Genomic DNA, 17,077 nt, shown 5'->3' on the forward strand with positions numbered 1-17,077 from the left:
CATGAAGGATTTGTACCCAGGTTCACCTTTAAAATGAACACATGTACAGTCATGCACACAAAAGTATATATATGTTTATAGATACTTGAATGCACAGACAACAAAATATCTGAATAAGACTCCTGTGAGATAGGTAGGGCAAAGAGAAGTCCATCCAGAATAGTACTCCAAGTGTTCCTTTGATTAGGTGCACAGTCTGTTAAACAACTACTCCTTACTAAAGGGGCCAGGTTCACTATGGCTGAATGAGGGTTTGAACCCAACTCTCTCCAATTCTAGTCCAGCATTCTAATCACTACTGCACTGGTTCTCAAAATGTATTGTGTTTTTAAAGTATTTAGGCCACTTCCCTAAATGTTGGAAGTGACTAATGAGTGCTTTCCGGACTAGACCCTACAACGGGGTCAGGACGTATCTCGGAAGTGTGCTTCCACACTTCCTGCGTCATGACACTGCTGTCCCTACACGGACAGCAGGGTGCCGTTCACATTTCCAATGCCTTGTTGTGAATTTGATCACTGCGATTTAAAGCAAGGACGTCGTATATCCGGTGTGAAAAAGTTGCTGTTTTTTCGGGTTGTTAGTTGCAAGACTACTCCCCCTGCTGTTTACATTCCGAATGCGACTTGCCCGAATGGAGGCATTTTGCTGCTGTTCCAGCAGCTGGTCTGGAAAGCGCCATGGTCAACAATAAAATGATTTAATAAAACAAAATAAAACCTTAACATCCTTGTGCTAAAAACAGCCAACACAATCAAAACAGCAAGGGCAGTTTGACTCCTGGAATACATTGCTTTTAGGAATGTTGTTTAGTAGTTGTATTGTTTCTTTCTGTTTGTTCTAAGCACCTTCAGTCTTACTGGAAAAAGAAATGCAGAGGTTTACAAATCAGTATCTGAGGAATTGCCTGTAAATTGCCCATCAATTGAACTAGACATTTTAGAAGCGGTGCTGCATTTTTAATTTACAAAAAAGGCATGCTACTTAAAAAACAACAGCAAAAACCAGCAACCTTCATCAGATGTCTGCTTGACAGTATAGATGAACCAGGTATACTGAGAGGCATCATATGCCTAAGACGCAAATAAAATAAAATAAAAATTACAGTAGATCTGTTTAAAAAGGACATTGGGGAAGCAATATGTGGTGGATGGTCTGCCCGAAAAAGCAGCTGAATCCAGTAGGATTCCGAAAAGTCTTGGAGGGTTTTAGTGTCGGTGTTGCCCAGTGGTGGATTAATATAGAGAGGCAGCATAGGTATTTGCCTATGGTGGCCCCTCTCTGGGGGCAATGGCAGCTGCAGCAAGGGTGGGGGAGGAGAAAGTTCCCCTGCAGAGCGGCTGTTGCAGTCCTTTGGGAGGAGGGGAGCTGGAAGGAGCTCACCGCCCACCCCCATCCTGCCGCACAGCGGCCTTTTCAAAGGTAAAAGGGGGAACTCTCCCCTCCTTGCCCACCAAGCAGCAGCTGCTGCAGCTGTGCCCAATCCCGCCACCGGCAGTGCCGTTCTTTACAGGGCTAAAGGGGGAACTTTCCTCTTGTAACCCTTCCCCACAGCTAATGTTACCACTGCACAGCGGCACTTAAAAAAAAACACCGGTAAAGGGGAGGCTTTTGCCTATGGGTGGCAAAAAGCATAATCTGCCCTTGCTGCTGCCAGTGATTCTGTTGATGCCCTGGTAGGTACCTGGAATAGGGAACTCACCAGGGCGGCAGACACAATTGCTGCTAAGTGTCCCTTCCGACTTGCTTCAAAAATGGTCCCTAAGTATACAGAGGAATTGTGGGGGCTGAAGTTGCAGGATAGGCGACTGGAACGCAAGTGGAGGAGAACTTGGCTCGAATTTGACAGGATACAGCATAGGACCCATTTGAAGGTTTATGCAGCGGCGGTGCATGCGGCAAAAAACCTTTTTTGGTTTGCATGCATTTTGTCTGCGGGTTCGCATTCAGCATAGCTGTCCCAGGTTGTGAGTTTAATTTCTGCTCCTTCTGTTTTGAATCAGTTCCCGGAAACTTTGTTTTGCTGTAACACTTTTGATGGGCTCTCTGTGGATAAAATTTCCTGTATTTTGGCTGACTTGGACTCCACTATTTCTGCAAAGTCTATAAGGGGGTGTCCAGCAATCCCTCTTGCAGTATTAGACTGGATCAGTTTCAACCTGTGATTCCTGAGGATGTGGACAAGCTGCTTGGGGCGGTGCAGACTCCCGGTTGTTCTCTGGATCCTTGCCCGACTTGGCTGCTTCTGCCTAGCAGGGTGATTGTTGGAGGTGGCCTAATTAATATCATAATTGCATCACTGAGGGAGGATGGGGTGCCTCCTTGTTTGAAGGAGGCAATGGTTAGACTGCTTCTTAAGAAGCCTTCCCTGGACCCCTTAGCGATGCATAGTTACTGTATAGGCCAGTCTCCAATCTTCCATGGTTGGGCAGGGTAATTGAGAGAGTGGTGGCTGACCAGCTGCAGGCGTTTTGGGAGGAAACTGATTATCTAGACCCATTTCAAACTGACTTTAGAGGTGACTACAGGGTTGAGATAGCCTTGGTCAGCCTGATGGATGACCTTTACTGGGGTATTGACAGAGGGAGTGTGACTCTGTTGGTTCTTCTGGATCTCTTAGTGGCATTCAATACCATCGACCATGGTATCCTTCTGGATTGCCTGGGGGCACTGCTTTGCAGTGGTTCCACTCTCTCAGGTAGATTCTAGATGGTGGAGCTTGGTGACAGTTACTCCTCAAAACAGGAGCTGTTAGATGGTGCCCCTCAGGGCTCTATTCTGTCACCATTGCTTTTTAATATCTGTGTGAAACTGCTGGGTGAGGTCATCAGGTCATCAGTATGCTGATGACACCCAAATCTATTGCTCTTTGTCATTATCACCAATCAGGGAATGGCATTCATTCCCTAAATGCCTGCCTGCAGCCAGTAATGGCCTGGATGAGGGATAACAAATTGAAACTGAATCCAAGCAAGACGGAGGTGCTCATTGTGGGGGCTCAGAATCTGAAGGGGGGAGTTAGATCTTCCAGTGCTGGATGGGGTTACACTCCCCCAGAAGGAACAGGCACACAGTTTGGGAGTACTCTTGGATCCAGGTGACACCTTGGTATCTCAGGTGGAGGCTATGGCCAGGAGTGTTTTCCATCAACTTCGGCTGATTCAGCAGCTGCGTCCATTCCTTGAAGAGAATGACCTCAAAACAGTGGTGCATCACCTGGTAACCTCCCAGCTTGACTATTGTAATGTGTTCTATGTGGGGTTGCCTTTGTATGTAGTTCAGAAACTTCAGTTGGTTCATAATGCGGCAGCCAGACTGGTCTCTGGGATGACCTGGAGAGACCATATTATGCCTGTTTTAAAACAGTTGCTGCTGCTATGCTTACAGGCAAAATACTCAGTGCTGCTTATTACCTTGAAAGCCCTGAACTGATTAGGTCTGGGTTACCTTAGAGAGCATCTTCTTCTGCATGATCCCCATCACACATTAAGGTCACCTGAGGAGGTCCATCTCCAGTTACCACCAGCATGTCTGGCGGTAACTCAGAGGCGGGCCTTCTCTGTAGCTGCCCCTGCGCTGTGGAATGCATTCCCGGCAGAAATCTGTAGCTTGAGTTCATTGTTAGCCTTCAAGAGAACCCATTGTTGGCCTGGCCTTCCAGGGTTTTTAAACTGTTTTTAATGTTTTTATTGTTAATGGTTTTAAATTCTTTTAAAATTTGTTTTTTATTGATTTTTGTTTTAAATGGCCACGGGTTTTGTTTTTGCTGTTGTGCACTGCCCAGAACTGTTTGGATGGGGTGGTATATAAATGTAACAAACAAACAAACATTGAGAGGGGTTTGGGAATGCACAGTGTTACCTGCTACATAAAGATGCTGTTCTCACACTCAGGCAAAACCGGGCTAGGGAAGCCCAGCCAGGTTTTGCCTGCACATGAGTACTGCTGGGAGCTGTGTGGCTCCCTGCAGTGCCACAGAGGTAAACCTGCAAGGGAGTCCCGGATCATAGCCCAGGTTAAGGGAACCAACACACCATTAGCTCGGGCTAACTAATTGTTTGTCAGTGGTGTGCGGCTCTGCGCAGCACCCACACACTAGCACGGTGTCACACTAGCACCCACACACCACACAGCCGGTGTCAAAACACTCCCCGTAATGCACCACAGATTCACATGGTGCATTATGGGAATTCCCGGGGCCTCCTGGCCCCAAACCTCCCTCCTTAGCAGAAGCTGGCAATTGTCTGGGCAGGCAATCCGCTGGGCTTCGTTTGTCCGCTTTGGTGATCCATTGTTCTCTCCAATTTTTTTTCATCTGTGTGCAAAATGAGTGCCCCCCCCCCCGGCGGCAGTATCAAGGCAATGTGAGCACACATGCATTCAGAGTGGAACTTCTTGATTAAACCTGAATGGGATATAAAATTAACTGAGCGGAATCAAAAAATGTGTGAGTGCACGCACACGCGCACGCCTTAGAGGCAGAGGCATAACTATAGGGGGGGCAGGGGGGGCACGTGCCCCGGGCGCCATCTTTTCTGGTCACGTGGGGGGCGCCGCCATGACCAATTTTTAAAAATATTTTTTAAAATTTTTTGTTAATACAAATGTTTCCTGCTCAGTGCAGCAGCGCTGCAGCAGTCAAGGGAGTGCGTCGGTGCCCCCTTCCCCACAAGCGGTCCCTTCCGCGCTGCCTGTGCCCCCCCCCATTGCTTTGCTGGTGCCTGGCGGCCAGTCAGTGGCCTGGCTTGGCGGCGGCGGCGGGCGCTTGTGAGGAAAAACCCAAGTATAATGTAGTATGTTGGGGGGGTGGGGGGCGCCATTTCAGTGCTTGCCCCGGGCGCCGTTTTCCCTAGTTACGCCTCTGCTTAGAGGGAACACTGTTCCCAATGACTTTGTATCATTTATCTTATGTACTTGTATGCCTCCATCCCTGTCTTTTATAGAAATGAATAAAGGAGCATGAAGCACTTGAGTGGTTATATTTCAGAAACAAAGTAAGAAAGGCTTGAGGGTGGATCAGAGCATCTGAAGAGCGTTGTATTCAGGGCTGGCCCTTTTCAAGGTCAGGCAGGGTGCAGTTTGCCCACATTCTGCTTTGCCAAAAGGCCAGGCTGAGGCATCGTTGAAGGAGTAGATGGGTTTGTGGTCAGTGAGTCTGATATCAGTTACATGCATGCAGCTCAGGCAAGTCTGGCAGTTTGGGAGAGGGAGAATGTAAGCAATAAGAGACTAGCAGGACTGAGAAATCCAATGTCAAGAGAGGGAGAAAACTTATGTTGGCTATTCATCCCCAGTTCCCTTATTCCTAGTTCCCCCTCAAAAGAAGTTTCAGCACATGCCACAATACACAAGTCTGTGACTAGGAGACTCTTCTCTTTCAGATGCACAAGAATTCAGAAGACAAGATCTGAACAAGATACTAGGTCTAGAACCATTGCTTAATTTAAAAAAGGCTGAAGGCAGACAGGAAAAAGCTACATAGGGGTGGGGGAGAGCGGTGACCAAAGATGTGGGGAGATCGTGAGGCGAGTCTCACAATTGATGAGACCCGCCTTCAGAGGGTTTGCAGGAAGAATGCCCGCTCTCCTTGCAGACGATCTCCAGACAGCCCAGTGTGGCCGGATCGGCTGCCCACACGACTGCTGGCTCCGTCATGGAGCCGGTGGGGCCTGCGGGGATCGGGGCCCGTGTGCCCCTCAGAAGTTCTAGGATGCCCCACGCGAGCACACAGGGCATCCTGGAGGGACCCCCAGGGCTGGGAGGCTTGTTTCAGCTTCCCACTGGGGGTCCCCTTGTGTGTTGCTGGGCGCAGAGCTGCACCGTGGCAATACACAATCAAAAAGATGGGGTTAGTGGAGCAAGCTAAGAGGAGGGGGAATTAGGAGAGTTTGCTGCCGGGAGCTGTGTGGCTCCCGTAGCAGCAGATGATCAGCAAAAAGTGGGCTAGGCTCCCTTGGCCTGCTTTTTGCGGATCGTGAGAATCTCCTCAGTGTGAGAGAGCAAACCAAGCAACTATGAAGGCTCATCTTTGTCTCACGAGTAATAGAGCTAAAGGAGATCCAGACGGGAGAAAGCCGCTGGGAAAGGAAACAGGAAGCCCTAGGTCAGAGAGGCTCAAAGCGTGGCCAGATCCTCACCGCAACATTCTGAGAAGAGGTTTGTGATTGCTCAGTTGGAGCACACAGAGAACGGGCTTGCTGCTAATGAAAGAGTGCTGACTCAGAAACGTTGTATGGTAGAACTGGATTCTAGGGAGCAAAACTTAAGTGTAGGTCACCTTCCTGAAGGGCCTTATTTGTGGCTCCCAGATGTCTGGCTCTGACACACACATACAAAGGAATGCATGTGAGGTCCAAAGGAATTAATGGGAGGAATGGGGCTGTAGCTCAGTGGGAAAGCATCTGCTTTATATGCAGAAGGTCCCAGATTCAATCTCTGGCATCTCTTGGGCAGATTAGACCCTGCAATGGGGTCACGATGTATCTTTGAAGTGTGCTTCCACACTTCCTGTGTTGTGACATCACAGTCCCTACGCTGACAGCAGGGTGCCGTTCATATTTCCAGTGCCTTGTTTTGAATTTAATCACTGTGATATTGTGCTATAACTTTGTATAACTGGCGTAAAACAGTTGCTGTTTTTTCGGGTTGTTAGTTTTCGTGAGACTGCTCCCCTTGCTGGGCGCTTAGCTATTTATGTTTTGAATGCAAGTTGCCTGAATGGAAGCATTTTGCTACTGTTGAACAGCTAATCTGGAAAGTGCCCAGGTAGGGCTGCGAGACTTCTGCCTGAAAGCCTGGGGAGCCACTGCCAGTCAGCGTGGACAATACTGAACTAGAGAGACCAATAATTTGACTCAGTGTTTGCAGCTTCCTATGTCCAACAGTAATTTTTTTTAAAAAGAAAAGAATGTGGCCTTCTTACCAGATGGGTAAGTATGATGAAGCCCAGTGCACTCTGTACCAAATTCCAGTATCAATAAATTTACGAATTCATGGATACATTTGTTTAGAATAAACAACCACCACCACCACAACCTTAGAAGGGATGGGAATGGGGGTATCTTTTCCTAAGCATTTGATGAGTACCCCCATCATTTTACTGAACTCTCCCCAACCAAACCTTATAACCCATGTCTAGTTTTATTACCTGCAAAAAGTGCCTTTCCTCCCCCCACCCAAAAAATTAAGTGAGGCGTTGCTCCTCAAGCTTTCTCTCTGTCTTCACCCCCTCTTTTCCAGTCCATTTGGAATCTTTATGCTGCTGTGTTCCATGCTGTCATAGAGGCATTAGTGAGGGATTCCAGCTGAAGCAGTATCTGAAGAGGTTCACCCCTACCCATTTTTAATTGGTCTAAATACATGCTTAAGAAGCAGTAAGTTACTTCTATTGGGGTCAATATCTGTTCAGCTAGATGGATGCGTGGAATGGACTTGGAGTGCCCTTAAGTTATCCTGACTTACACCAGAAGAGAACTTAGCCCAGAATCTGGGTCTGGGTCCTCAATCAGACTGGAAGAAAGTTAATTCCTTCTTCCTTCTGGCCTGGTGCCCCTGCTGAAGACAATTATGCCGATTCCATCGTATATGAACTTACAGGTATATGAACTTAAAAGTAACAGACATGCTATGTTGCTGCTGGAAAGGCCAAACCTTTGTGTTGCCAAAAGAAATAACACTACAGTGTACGGGCCTTGTTATTGCTTCAAGCATGCAAAATGTGTCACCTGCTCCACGGGAGCAAAGATTCAAACAAAGAATCGTGGTACAGAAAATAAAATGGCTGGGATCCTTTCCAAAGGGAATACAGCACTGTGGTGTTTGTGTGTCTGGAAAACAGAGAAATAATTGTGGAGAAAAGTACATATGGAGAAAAGTACAGTCTCAGGTTTAAGAATTTAGCATGGCGAAAGGAAATACGTGCCATAAGGAAAGGTGAGCATGTATGTAGTTAATTTATGCTGCTGAAGTACTGTGAATCTACATAATAGAGCAAATTTGATGCATTTGTGTAGTTCTAACGTGTTCAGTGCAGAAAAATAACTCAGGCTTTATGATCCTGAAATTGCAGCAACACGGGCAGGAGGCCCACATTCTTTCAGGAGTGTGTGGTAAATGTTCAGAACAAAGTACAATAGAGTTCTTTTTATTTTATTTTATTAATTAAAAATAATAGACATATTTTTTGGCCTTTGAATGGCTTGGGCATGAGACCCAAAGTGGCAGAAGTGAATTGTTTTACTGCATAGTGAGATTCTATATCCATTGACTTCTGTTGTTGCACTCGAGAGGTCATGTGTAAATCACAGAGTTTGTACATGTGACAACTGCTATTCAAGGTTGTTGGCTTTGTTTTATTTAGTTAGTTAGTTAGTTGTGTTAACAGTCACCTTTAACTTTAAAGCTGGAATATTTTAAAAGCACTTTTCACATAGATTTGTCAATAAGCTAGCATTTGCAACCAAATTCCTTCCAGATGGTAATCCTTTATTGCCAAATTAGCTTATAACACTGATACTGAGCTTGTGTTTGTGCATATATTAATATAGATGCAGTGATATCTCCCTCCCATTCATTTTCTGTGCTGAGCATATCATGAGGATATCATCCCCTCTTACTAGTTTAAAAGCTACAAGTTCTCCTTTGGTTAGGTGTATTATCTAGTCTTGTTGTTAGAAATGATTGTGTGGTGATAAATAATCCCTTTTACTGCCCCTACCCCAGTAAGGGCTCTTTGGGACCCTTAATGTGTATTCTGGCATCTAACACCTTGCTAGAGGGGATGAATCACCACTTGAAGCCCAGTAGATAAATCCTTTGGGTTTTGTTTGTACTGGCATTTAGCATTGATTTCAAAATGGGGAGCTTAGGTAACCATAGTTACCTAGAGCATTGACTCAATCAGTGTAAGTGCTATTTTATCACTTTGTTAGCATTGTTAAGTGCAAATGTTAATGTTACCATGGTAGAAGTGGTTACTAATCCCCTGTAAAAGGCCGCGCAGATTCTGAGCAGCACTGAAGTTCTAAGGTACGGTTTCTTTAGAATTTGTTTACCCCGCCTTGCTGCTTCAGAACCAAGCGATCAAGGCGGCTAACATGATAGGGTTAAAACAAGTTCAAAATAATATAACAACCAGAAGACAGTTGAGCTATTCACACGCGCAGGCAAAACCGGGCTAAGGAAGGCAAGCCAAGTTGGGCCTGCGCTCGTGCACTGCCGGGATTGGGCCCAATCCCGGTGGCTCCTTGGCGGCAAACCCGCCTAAGCAGCCACCCTCTAAAACGAGGCTCGGAGAGGGAGCGCTCTCCTAAACTCGTGCCCGTCTATCAGTCTGGCAGACAGCAGGGATCCTGGCCAGCTCCAGGGAGGGGAGGGGGGGATCACCGTAATGCGGCGCACACTTGTATGGTGCATTATGGGGGCTCTGGGGGGCAGGGTGATGCATCCCAGCATACTGACCCCACCCCACCCCCCAGCTACCGGCAATAGCTGGTAATTGTCTGGGCGGGCGCTTCACCAGCTGAAGAGGGAGCCCTCAATGGTCTGCGGGGGTGGGGGTGTGTGTGTCAGCTTTTTAAGGCTTCCTGCCTGCTCTTGCCCTTTCCCACTGCTCATGAGGAAGGGCTCCGTGAAAACAACAGCAGGAAAAAGAACCTACACAATCCAGAGGGAGACAAAAATCAAAGTCAGCCCGAAAGTTCTGCTGAAACAGAATGCCTTCAGATGAAGGCAGAAGATCAGAAAAGAGGAGGCCAGGTTGGTCTCTTGGGAGAAGGTTTCCACATTTGGGGTACTGCACCTGAGGAGGCTTCCCCGCTTCCCCCCACAAACCACACATTAGATGGGGATGGGGTATGCAAAAGGGCTTTTTCTCCTGACTTCAGTGGGGTCATATGGGAGAAGGTGATAATTTCAGTCAGTGATCTTCAGTATTTTTCAAGCAGCCCCCCCCCCAACCCACCACACACACCCTTCAGGGTGAGAGCCATTTCCCACTGTGCTGCCCTCCACACAGTACTGGTCAGTGGCGGAGGGAGGCTGGCGGCGGCCACTGCGCGCTGCCCCTTTGCTGCCCACTTTGCTCCCTGCCGTCCCTCTGTGATGGGGGAGGCATGGCTGCACTCCAGTTGTGGCTGGGTCTGGGGTTGAGAAGCGGCAGTGGGCAGGGCACTGTGCTGGGGATGGGCGGCACCCCCTCCACGCTGGGCAGTGGGGTCAGGGAGGCGAGTGAGGCGACCCTGCTCAGGGCCAGGCGGCTCAGGGAAACTGGGCGGCGTGGGTTCTTCAGACCTGTCTGCTCTGTTGAAGGTCCGCCCCTGGTTTCCAAGACTCACTGAGCCCTTTCGCATGAGCAGTGAGGAAGGACTACCCGGTTTACGGGGAGGTCAGGGTGCCAGGACCCCGAGTCTGCCAGCTGCGGCTGACACACAAGCAGCAAAATGGGGTTAGGAGTGCGCTCGCTCTCCTAACTATTGTGTTAATAGCCTCAGTGTGTTCCTTCCAAGATGGTGCAGGGGCTCAGAAGGGCTCCATTGCCCTGAAAGGAGCCCACCCACTTCCCCCGGTGCTGGAAAGAGTGCAACACTGCAGGGTGAGAATGGTTGCCTCCCAGTATGCTGGGCTGTGCAGAGTATTCTGCTTTGGCCAAAGCTTCACACTGGCCCAATAAACAATTGGTTAGGGAGCCGCACTTAGGGTTGATGGGGCCGCCATTGGCCCCTGGGCCTTACAGTGAAGAGCCATGTTCTAGGTATTCCACCTTAAAAGGCAATAACCAGCACTTTGAATTTTACTCAAGAGCAGAGCAGCAACGAGCAGCAGCAACCAGTGCAATTGATGCAGAAGAGGAGTCCTCACATGGTCCAAGAACTTGGCTTTGATCAAAAGTCTTGCTGCTTCCTTTTGAACTACCTGAATTTTCCAGATGCTCTTCAGAGGCAGCCCCAAACAGTTAACACGTTAGAGTAATCCAATCTGGATGTAATTAATGCATATTATTAGCACTTACATTTTACTATTATTAAGGCATGTGTGACCAAAGCCAGAGCATCCTTCTCCAGAGCTACCAGAGAAATAGCCGTGAGGTGAAGCTTACTGCCAAAACCTGAGGCCAGCAGCTGGACATGGTGTTTATGTAACTGAACCAGTGTTGCCAACTTTTTATGGGGCTTGGGCTTTTAATAGTAGGTTGATTGGCAGGTATTGGCAGGTGACAATGTTTATTTCCATGTTTCGAAATGCATTAAGGACATTCAAATGAGCTTTCAGGGCCAGGGAGGGCTGGGGGGAAGGTAGGAGACTACCAATCTTCCCCCACAGGATCCTCGTCACTCCCTGGCTTGTCATACTGTGTGCCCACATGACTGGTGTGTGAGTGTTCCCAGAGTGGCACGCAAGGAGGGAAGTGTATTGGGGAGTCTCCTGCTGCAAGGCGCGCCTTCCATCCAGCTCTAGCCCAGGTACAAAACCGGGGCTTCTCAGTGGTTCTCATGACCAGCCCTACGTGGGCTAGCGCTGCCCAATCTGGGTAGGACTGGTCATGAGAACGACCTCTTTATGTGCTCATCAGTGTGCTGCGAAAGCAGAGGAGCAGGTGAGTCATTTTCTTTCTGGTCAGTTGCCAAGCTTTAATTGGACACGCAAGTCAGAAGAACAGCCTTGTGTTGCATCAGGCATAGAACTTGCTACATGGGTGGGTAGCATGCTAGTCCTAATCTTCTTTAAAAGATGCCTGGAAAAGGACAACATTTATGTATATCTCATCTCTTATCATATCCTTATGGTTTTTATAGGAAACACATTTATATCATGTTTTTTGTGTGTTGTATTTAACTTTCTGTTTTCATCCAGCGAGAATATGAAAGCCTGGATTGCTATAGTAGCAGGAGGAAAACAGTGCAGTCTGAATTGTTTAGGACACAATTATTGCAGGCTGTGTTATAATTTGGTGCTTCACTGCAGTTATAGATTGCCGGTATTGAGCATCCATTTGGTTCAGACTAGTTAACAGGAGTGATAGTAACAGTAATAACAAAAAGATCATGGGATGATTCATTTTTGAGTACTGCCCATGCTGTGTGCCATGTGGGCTGTTTTCTGGACTGCATCCTACTCAGAGGTATGTTCAAAGAATGTTCATCTGATAAAAGAAAATGGCAGCAGGTCCCCAGAGGCTGCTCTGGCCAGAATATCTGTAAGGCTGCTGCTCTGTGGTCGCCACTCAGTGGTAAAATTTTAAATCTCATATAGTGTTAACATAGCAGTTAGAAATTGACTGTCCTGGGAGTTCTTTGAGGTCCTCCTTCTATGAGAAAAGCTTCTAGTCTATGCACTGCAGAGTATTTGGTACCCAAGGATATGGTGATTTGAAATTGTCACCTTTACCTGTGGCTGGCACCTTAAAATTCCCAAACCCAGGATGATAGCCAGGAGAACCATTATGAACATGGTCAATAGTCACTTGCATTTTGGGCGGTATAAAAATTTGATAGATAAACAAACAAACAAATAAATATTACCTACCCTGCCTTAGCTGTCCTCTTGGGCCAAATTTTGACTCAGTTTAAACTGTTTAAGCTTGAATTAATCATAGCTTGGGGTTGTTTTTTGGGGGTATTTCAAGCTATTTGCTTTTTAATGAATTGCCAGTATGCAAAAAATAGAAGAAGGAATTTAAGCAGGTACAGATCAACCAACATGCCTTATTTTACTATTGTTAGCAGCAAAGGAACCCATTGCATCTGATCACCCTATCGCTGCCTGTCTTTAGACACACTTGTTAAAGGCAGGCTAATACGTACATATGACGTTTTTGGAAATGAAACCAATTTGTGTCGTAGCTGTTTTTAGGTCTGATTGCCAGAGGCAATCTGCTGGGGAGCTGTTGCTAAGAAAGGAAAGACAGTGGCTGGGAGTGCTACAGAAGTAATTAGGAAGTGGAAAGTCAACCATTAGAATAATAAGGCTGCTGCTAAGTAACACATGCAATAGGTCCAATTCTCTTTCTAGCGACAAGCTAGCAACATGTTTCCCCTGATATCAGAACTCATGGGATCAGAGAACTGGTGGGATCTTTTTGAACTGGTTGTTGTTTCTGTAATAATCGTTAATGCCCAGTTGGAGAACTGAGAAAGATGTAACTACAGTGGTCCCTCGACTTACGAACTACTCGACATAAGTATTTTTCGAGTTACAAACGGCAGTTTTAGATCCGGTTTTAGATGCGGTTTTTTCGACTTACAAATTTTTAGATGGGGTTTCCTCGACTTACGAATTTTACATGCGGTTTCCTTGACTTGCCTGCCTGTTTACTGCCTGTTTATTCTTGAAAAGAAATGTTCCTGTGCAGTTTGCAAGCCTTACTGGGGGTCTGGGTCTTTTTTCTAGGCTCCGGAACGCATTAATCCGTTCCCAATGCATTCCTATGGGAAACCGCTTTTCGACTTACGAACTTTTCGACTTACAAATGTGCATTCGGAACGGATTAATTTCGTAAGTAGAGGGACCACTGTACTATCTGTGGCATGTGCAGTCTAAGTGCATTCAGTATTCCTTTGCATTGGCAGTCTGTTCTATAGATGCACCCATTCCTGTAGGCTAAAATGGCGCAGTTCTTTCTTACCACTACCTTACCATCTCATTCTGCTGCAGAGGTTTCTACCCTTCTTTGGTTGCTATCTTGAGATAAATTTTGAGCTGTTTAAATTCTTTAGCTTGAAATAATCATAGCTTGTTTGGTAAGCTCCAGCTCAAGCTTGAATGGAAGATCAAGCCTGAATGCAAGAACTGCATTTATTGTGTTTGTGATGAGGTGAAAACCTTTGACTGAGTGTGGGGTTGGACCTGTGTCAATTGTTTCACACATGCCAAGTTTTCACTTAGTGGCAGCCCACAGATGCGTAGAAATCCTCTGAGAAATGTCCCTGGTATTATTTACATCCTTTTAGCTTCCTTTGGAATTTGTTGGATGTTTGGTCTGAGTAGGAATCTCTGAATCTATCTAAAATTTTACTTCCAGTTTTACTGCTCTCTGTCTGAGGGTTCTTTTGCACAGGGGATTACTCTTATTTTCACTGTATCGATTCTTTTTCTCAGTTGCTGTTTGGAGCTGTGGTGCTGTGGAAACCAAATGGTGACAGTTGTGTTGTAGCCCAAATGCAACAGAGCTGGCGTTCACGAAACCCATTTAGGCACTGGGATACATTTTGGGGCAAGCAAGGTCTGTACAAAAGGGATAGACTGCACTTGAACCAAGATGGAACCAGACTGCTGGCGCTTTCAATAAAAAAGGTTGCAGAGCAGCTTTTAAAATGACGCCTGGGGAACAGCCGATGGGAGCTGGGCAATATCCCGTTCGGCAAAAGCCATCCTTTAAAGTGCGAGGGTGCAAAGGATTAAGATAAAACAGAAGGGGACAGAATAGAACCACATAAAGAGCAGACAGAAGGCTGTGCCAGCTGGTCAAAGAGTAAAAAGAAAGCTAGCATACACCAGGTAAGAGATTCAGCGTATAGGTGCTTATAGGCCAATGCCAGAACCATCTGAGCCAGAATGGGTGAGCTGGAGTGCTTGGTTGCTAACGCAGAAAGAGATATGGTGGGCATAACAGAAACATGGTGGAAAAGTGAGAACCAGTGGGACACTGTTATCCCTGGTTATAAACTCTATAGAAAGGACAGGGAGGGGCGCCTTGGAGGTGGAGTAGCACTGTATGTTAAAGAAGGGATAGAATCTAACAACTAGAAATCCTAGGTGGACTGGAGTCCTCTACAGAAACTCTGTGGGTGACAATACAAGGCCTGAAAGGGAACGTGCTACTGGGGACATGCTATCGCCCTCTGGATCAAAACACTGACAGTGACTGGGAGTTGCAGAAGGAAATCAGGAAGGCGTCAAGGAGAGGCAGGGCAGTAATAATGAGTGACTTCAATTACCCACACACAGACTGGGTAAATTCACAGTCAGGTAATGACAAAAAAGTCAAATTTCTAGATACGCTGAATGACTGTGCCCTAGAACAGTTGGTCTTGGAACCAACCAGAGAGAAGACGACCTTTGACTTAATCCTGAGTGGCACCCAGGACCTGGTGCGTGATGTCAGTGTCATCGACCTTATAGGGAACAGTGACCATAGTGTGATCAAATTCAGCATACATGCGGGGAGAGAATCACTAAGGAAGTCTAACACAGACACTTTTAATTTCAGAAGAGGAAACTTCTCAAAAATGAGGAGTATGGTGAAAAGAAAGTTGAAAGGGAAAATCATGAGAGTCACTTTGCTCCAGAATGCATTTTACTCAAAACCACAATACTAGAAGCCCAGTTAGATAGTATACCTAAAAGGAGGAAAGGTACCACTAAGTCCAAGAGGATGCCAGCATGGCTAACAGGTACTGTCAAGGAACCCATAAAAGGGAAGAAGACTTCCTTTTGAAATTGGAAGGCCTGTCCAAATGAAGAGAACAGAAAGGAACACAAACTCTGGAGAAAGAAATGCAAGGCAACAATAAGGGAGGCAAAAACATTTAGCTAAAAGCATCAAGGGGAATAACAAAAACCTCTTTAAATACATCAGAAGCAGGAAACCTGCCAGGGAAGCGGTTGGACCATTAGACAATGGGGGAGTGAAACTGATTATTAAGGAGGATATGGAGGTTGCAGAAAAGCTAAATGAGTTCTTTGCGTCTGTCTTCACAGCAGAGGATACTGAGCATATACCTGTTCCTGAACCAGCCTTTTCAGGGATGGAGGCTAAAGAACTGATTCAGATAGAAGTGACAAGAGATGATGTTCTAAACTGTCTGGAAAAACTGAAAACTAGCAAATCACCAGGGCTAGATGGCATCCATCCAAGAGTCCTCAAATAACTCAAATGTGAAATTGTCGACCTCCTTGCTAAAATATAGAACTTATCCCTGAAATTGGGCTCTGTACCAGAGGACTGGAAAGTAGCAAATGTAACACCGATTTTCAAAAAGGGATCCAGGGGCGATCTGGGAAATTACAGGCCGGTTAGCTTAACGTCCATTCCAGGCAAATTGATGGAAAGCATCCTCAAGGATAAAATTGTAAAGCACATAGAAGAACAGGCACTGCTGGGAGAGAACCAGCATGGCTTCTGCAAAGGTAAATCTTAGCTCACAAACCTTTTGGAGTTCTTTGAGAGTGTCAACAAGTGTGTGGATCAAGGTTATCCAGCTGACATAGTATACCTGGACTTCCAAAAAACCTTAGACAAAGTTCCTCATCAAAGACTTTTGAGAAAACTTAGCAGTCATGGGATAAGGGGACAATTACATGTGTGGATTGCTAACTGGTTGACGGACGGGAAACAGAGGGTAGGGATAAATGGAGAGTTTTCACAATGGAGGGAAGTAAGAAGTGGGGTCCCCCAGGGATCTGTACTGGGACTGGTGCTTTATAATGATCTAGAAGTAGGGGTAAGCAGCGAGGTGGCCAAATTTGCAGATGATACCAAACTCCTTTGGATAGTGAAATCCAAAACGGATTGTGAGGAGCTCCAAAAGGATCTCTCCAAACTGGGTGAATGGACAACAAAATGGCAAATGAGGTTCAGTGTTGGCAAATGTAAAGTGATGGACATTGGGATGAAAAACCCCAACTTCAAGTATACGTTGTTGGGATCTGAGCTGTCGGTGACTGACCAGGAGAGGGATCTTGGGGTCGTGGTGGACAGCTCGTTGAAAGTGTTGACTCAGTGTGTGGCAGCTGTGAAAAAGGCCAATTCCATGCTAGGTATCATTAGGAAGGGGATTGAAAATAAAACTGCTAATATTATAATGCCCTTATGCAAAACTATGGTGTGGCCATACCTGGAGTACTGCCTACAGTTCTGGTCACTGTATCTTAAGAAGGACATTGTAGAACTGGAAAAGGTGCAGAAGAGGGCAACCAAGATGATCAGGGGCCTAGAGCACCTTTCTTATGAGGCAGTGCTACAAGACCTGGGGCTATTTAGTTTAGAAAAAAAGACGACTGCAGGGAGACATGATAGAGATCTCTATAAAATCATGCATGGTGTGGAGAAAGTGGCTAGAGAGAAATTCTCCCTCTCACA

General features: G+C 46.3%; 1 protein-coding gene across 6 annotated transcripts in view; it reads left to right on the top strand.

The window, feature by feature from the left end:
• SLC4A8 (solute carrier family 4 member 8) overlaps positions 1-17,077 on the top strand; it is a 157,285-nt gene that overhangs the window by 36,138 nt on the left and 104,070 nt on the right. Inside the window, exon 1 of one of the 6 annotated variants that reach the window (XM_053293999.1) lies at positions 7,300-7,596. The exons of 2 other annotated variants lie outside the window; for them this stretch is intronic. In XM_053293999.1, coding sequence (XP_053149974.1) covers positions 7,567-7,596 — 30 coding nt within the window. In that variant the 5' untranslated portion in view covers positions 7,300-7,566. Of the gene's footprint in view, positions 1-7,299; positions 7,597-9,544; positions 9,757-11,390; positions 11,594-17,077 lie in introns of those variants that run through there. 3 more of the 6 variants (XM_053294001.1, XM_053293998.1, XM_053293996.1) reach the window with 3 other exon arrangements.

The sequence above is a fragment of the Hemicordylus capensis genome, chromosome 2, assembly GCF_027244095.1.
Source record: "Hemicordylus capensis ecotype Gifberg chromosome 2, rHemCap1.1.pri, whole genome shotgun sequence".
NCBI classification, from domain to species: Eukaryota; Metazoa; Chordata; class Lepidosauria; order Squamata; family Cordylidae; genus Hemicordylus; species Hemicordylus capensis.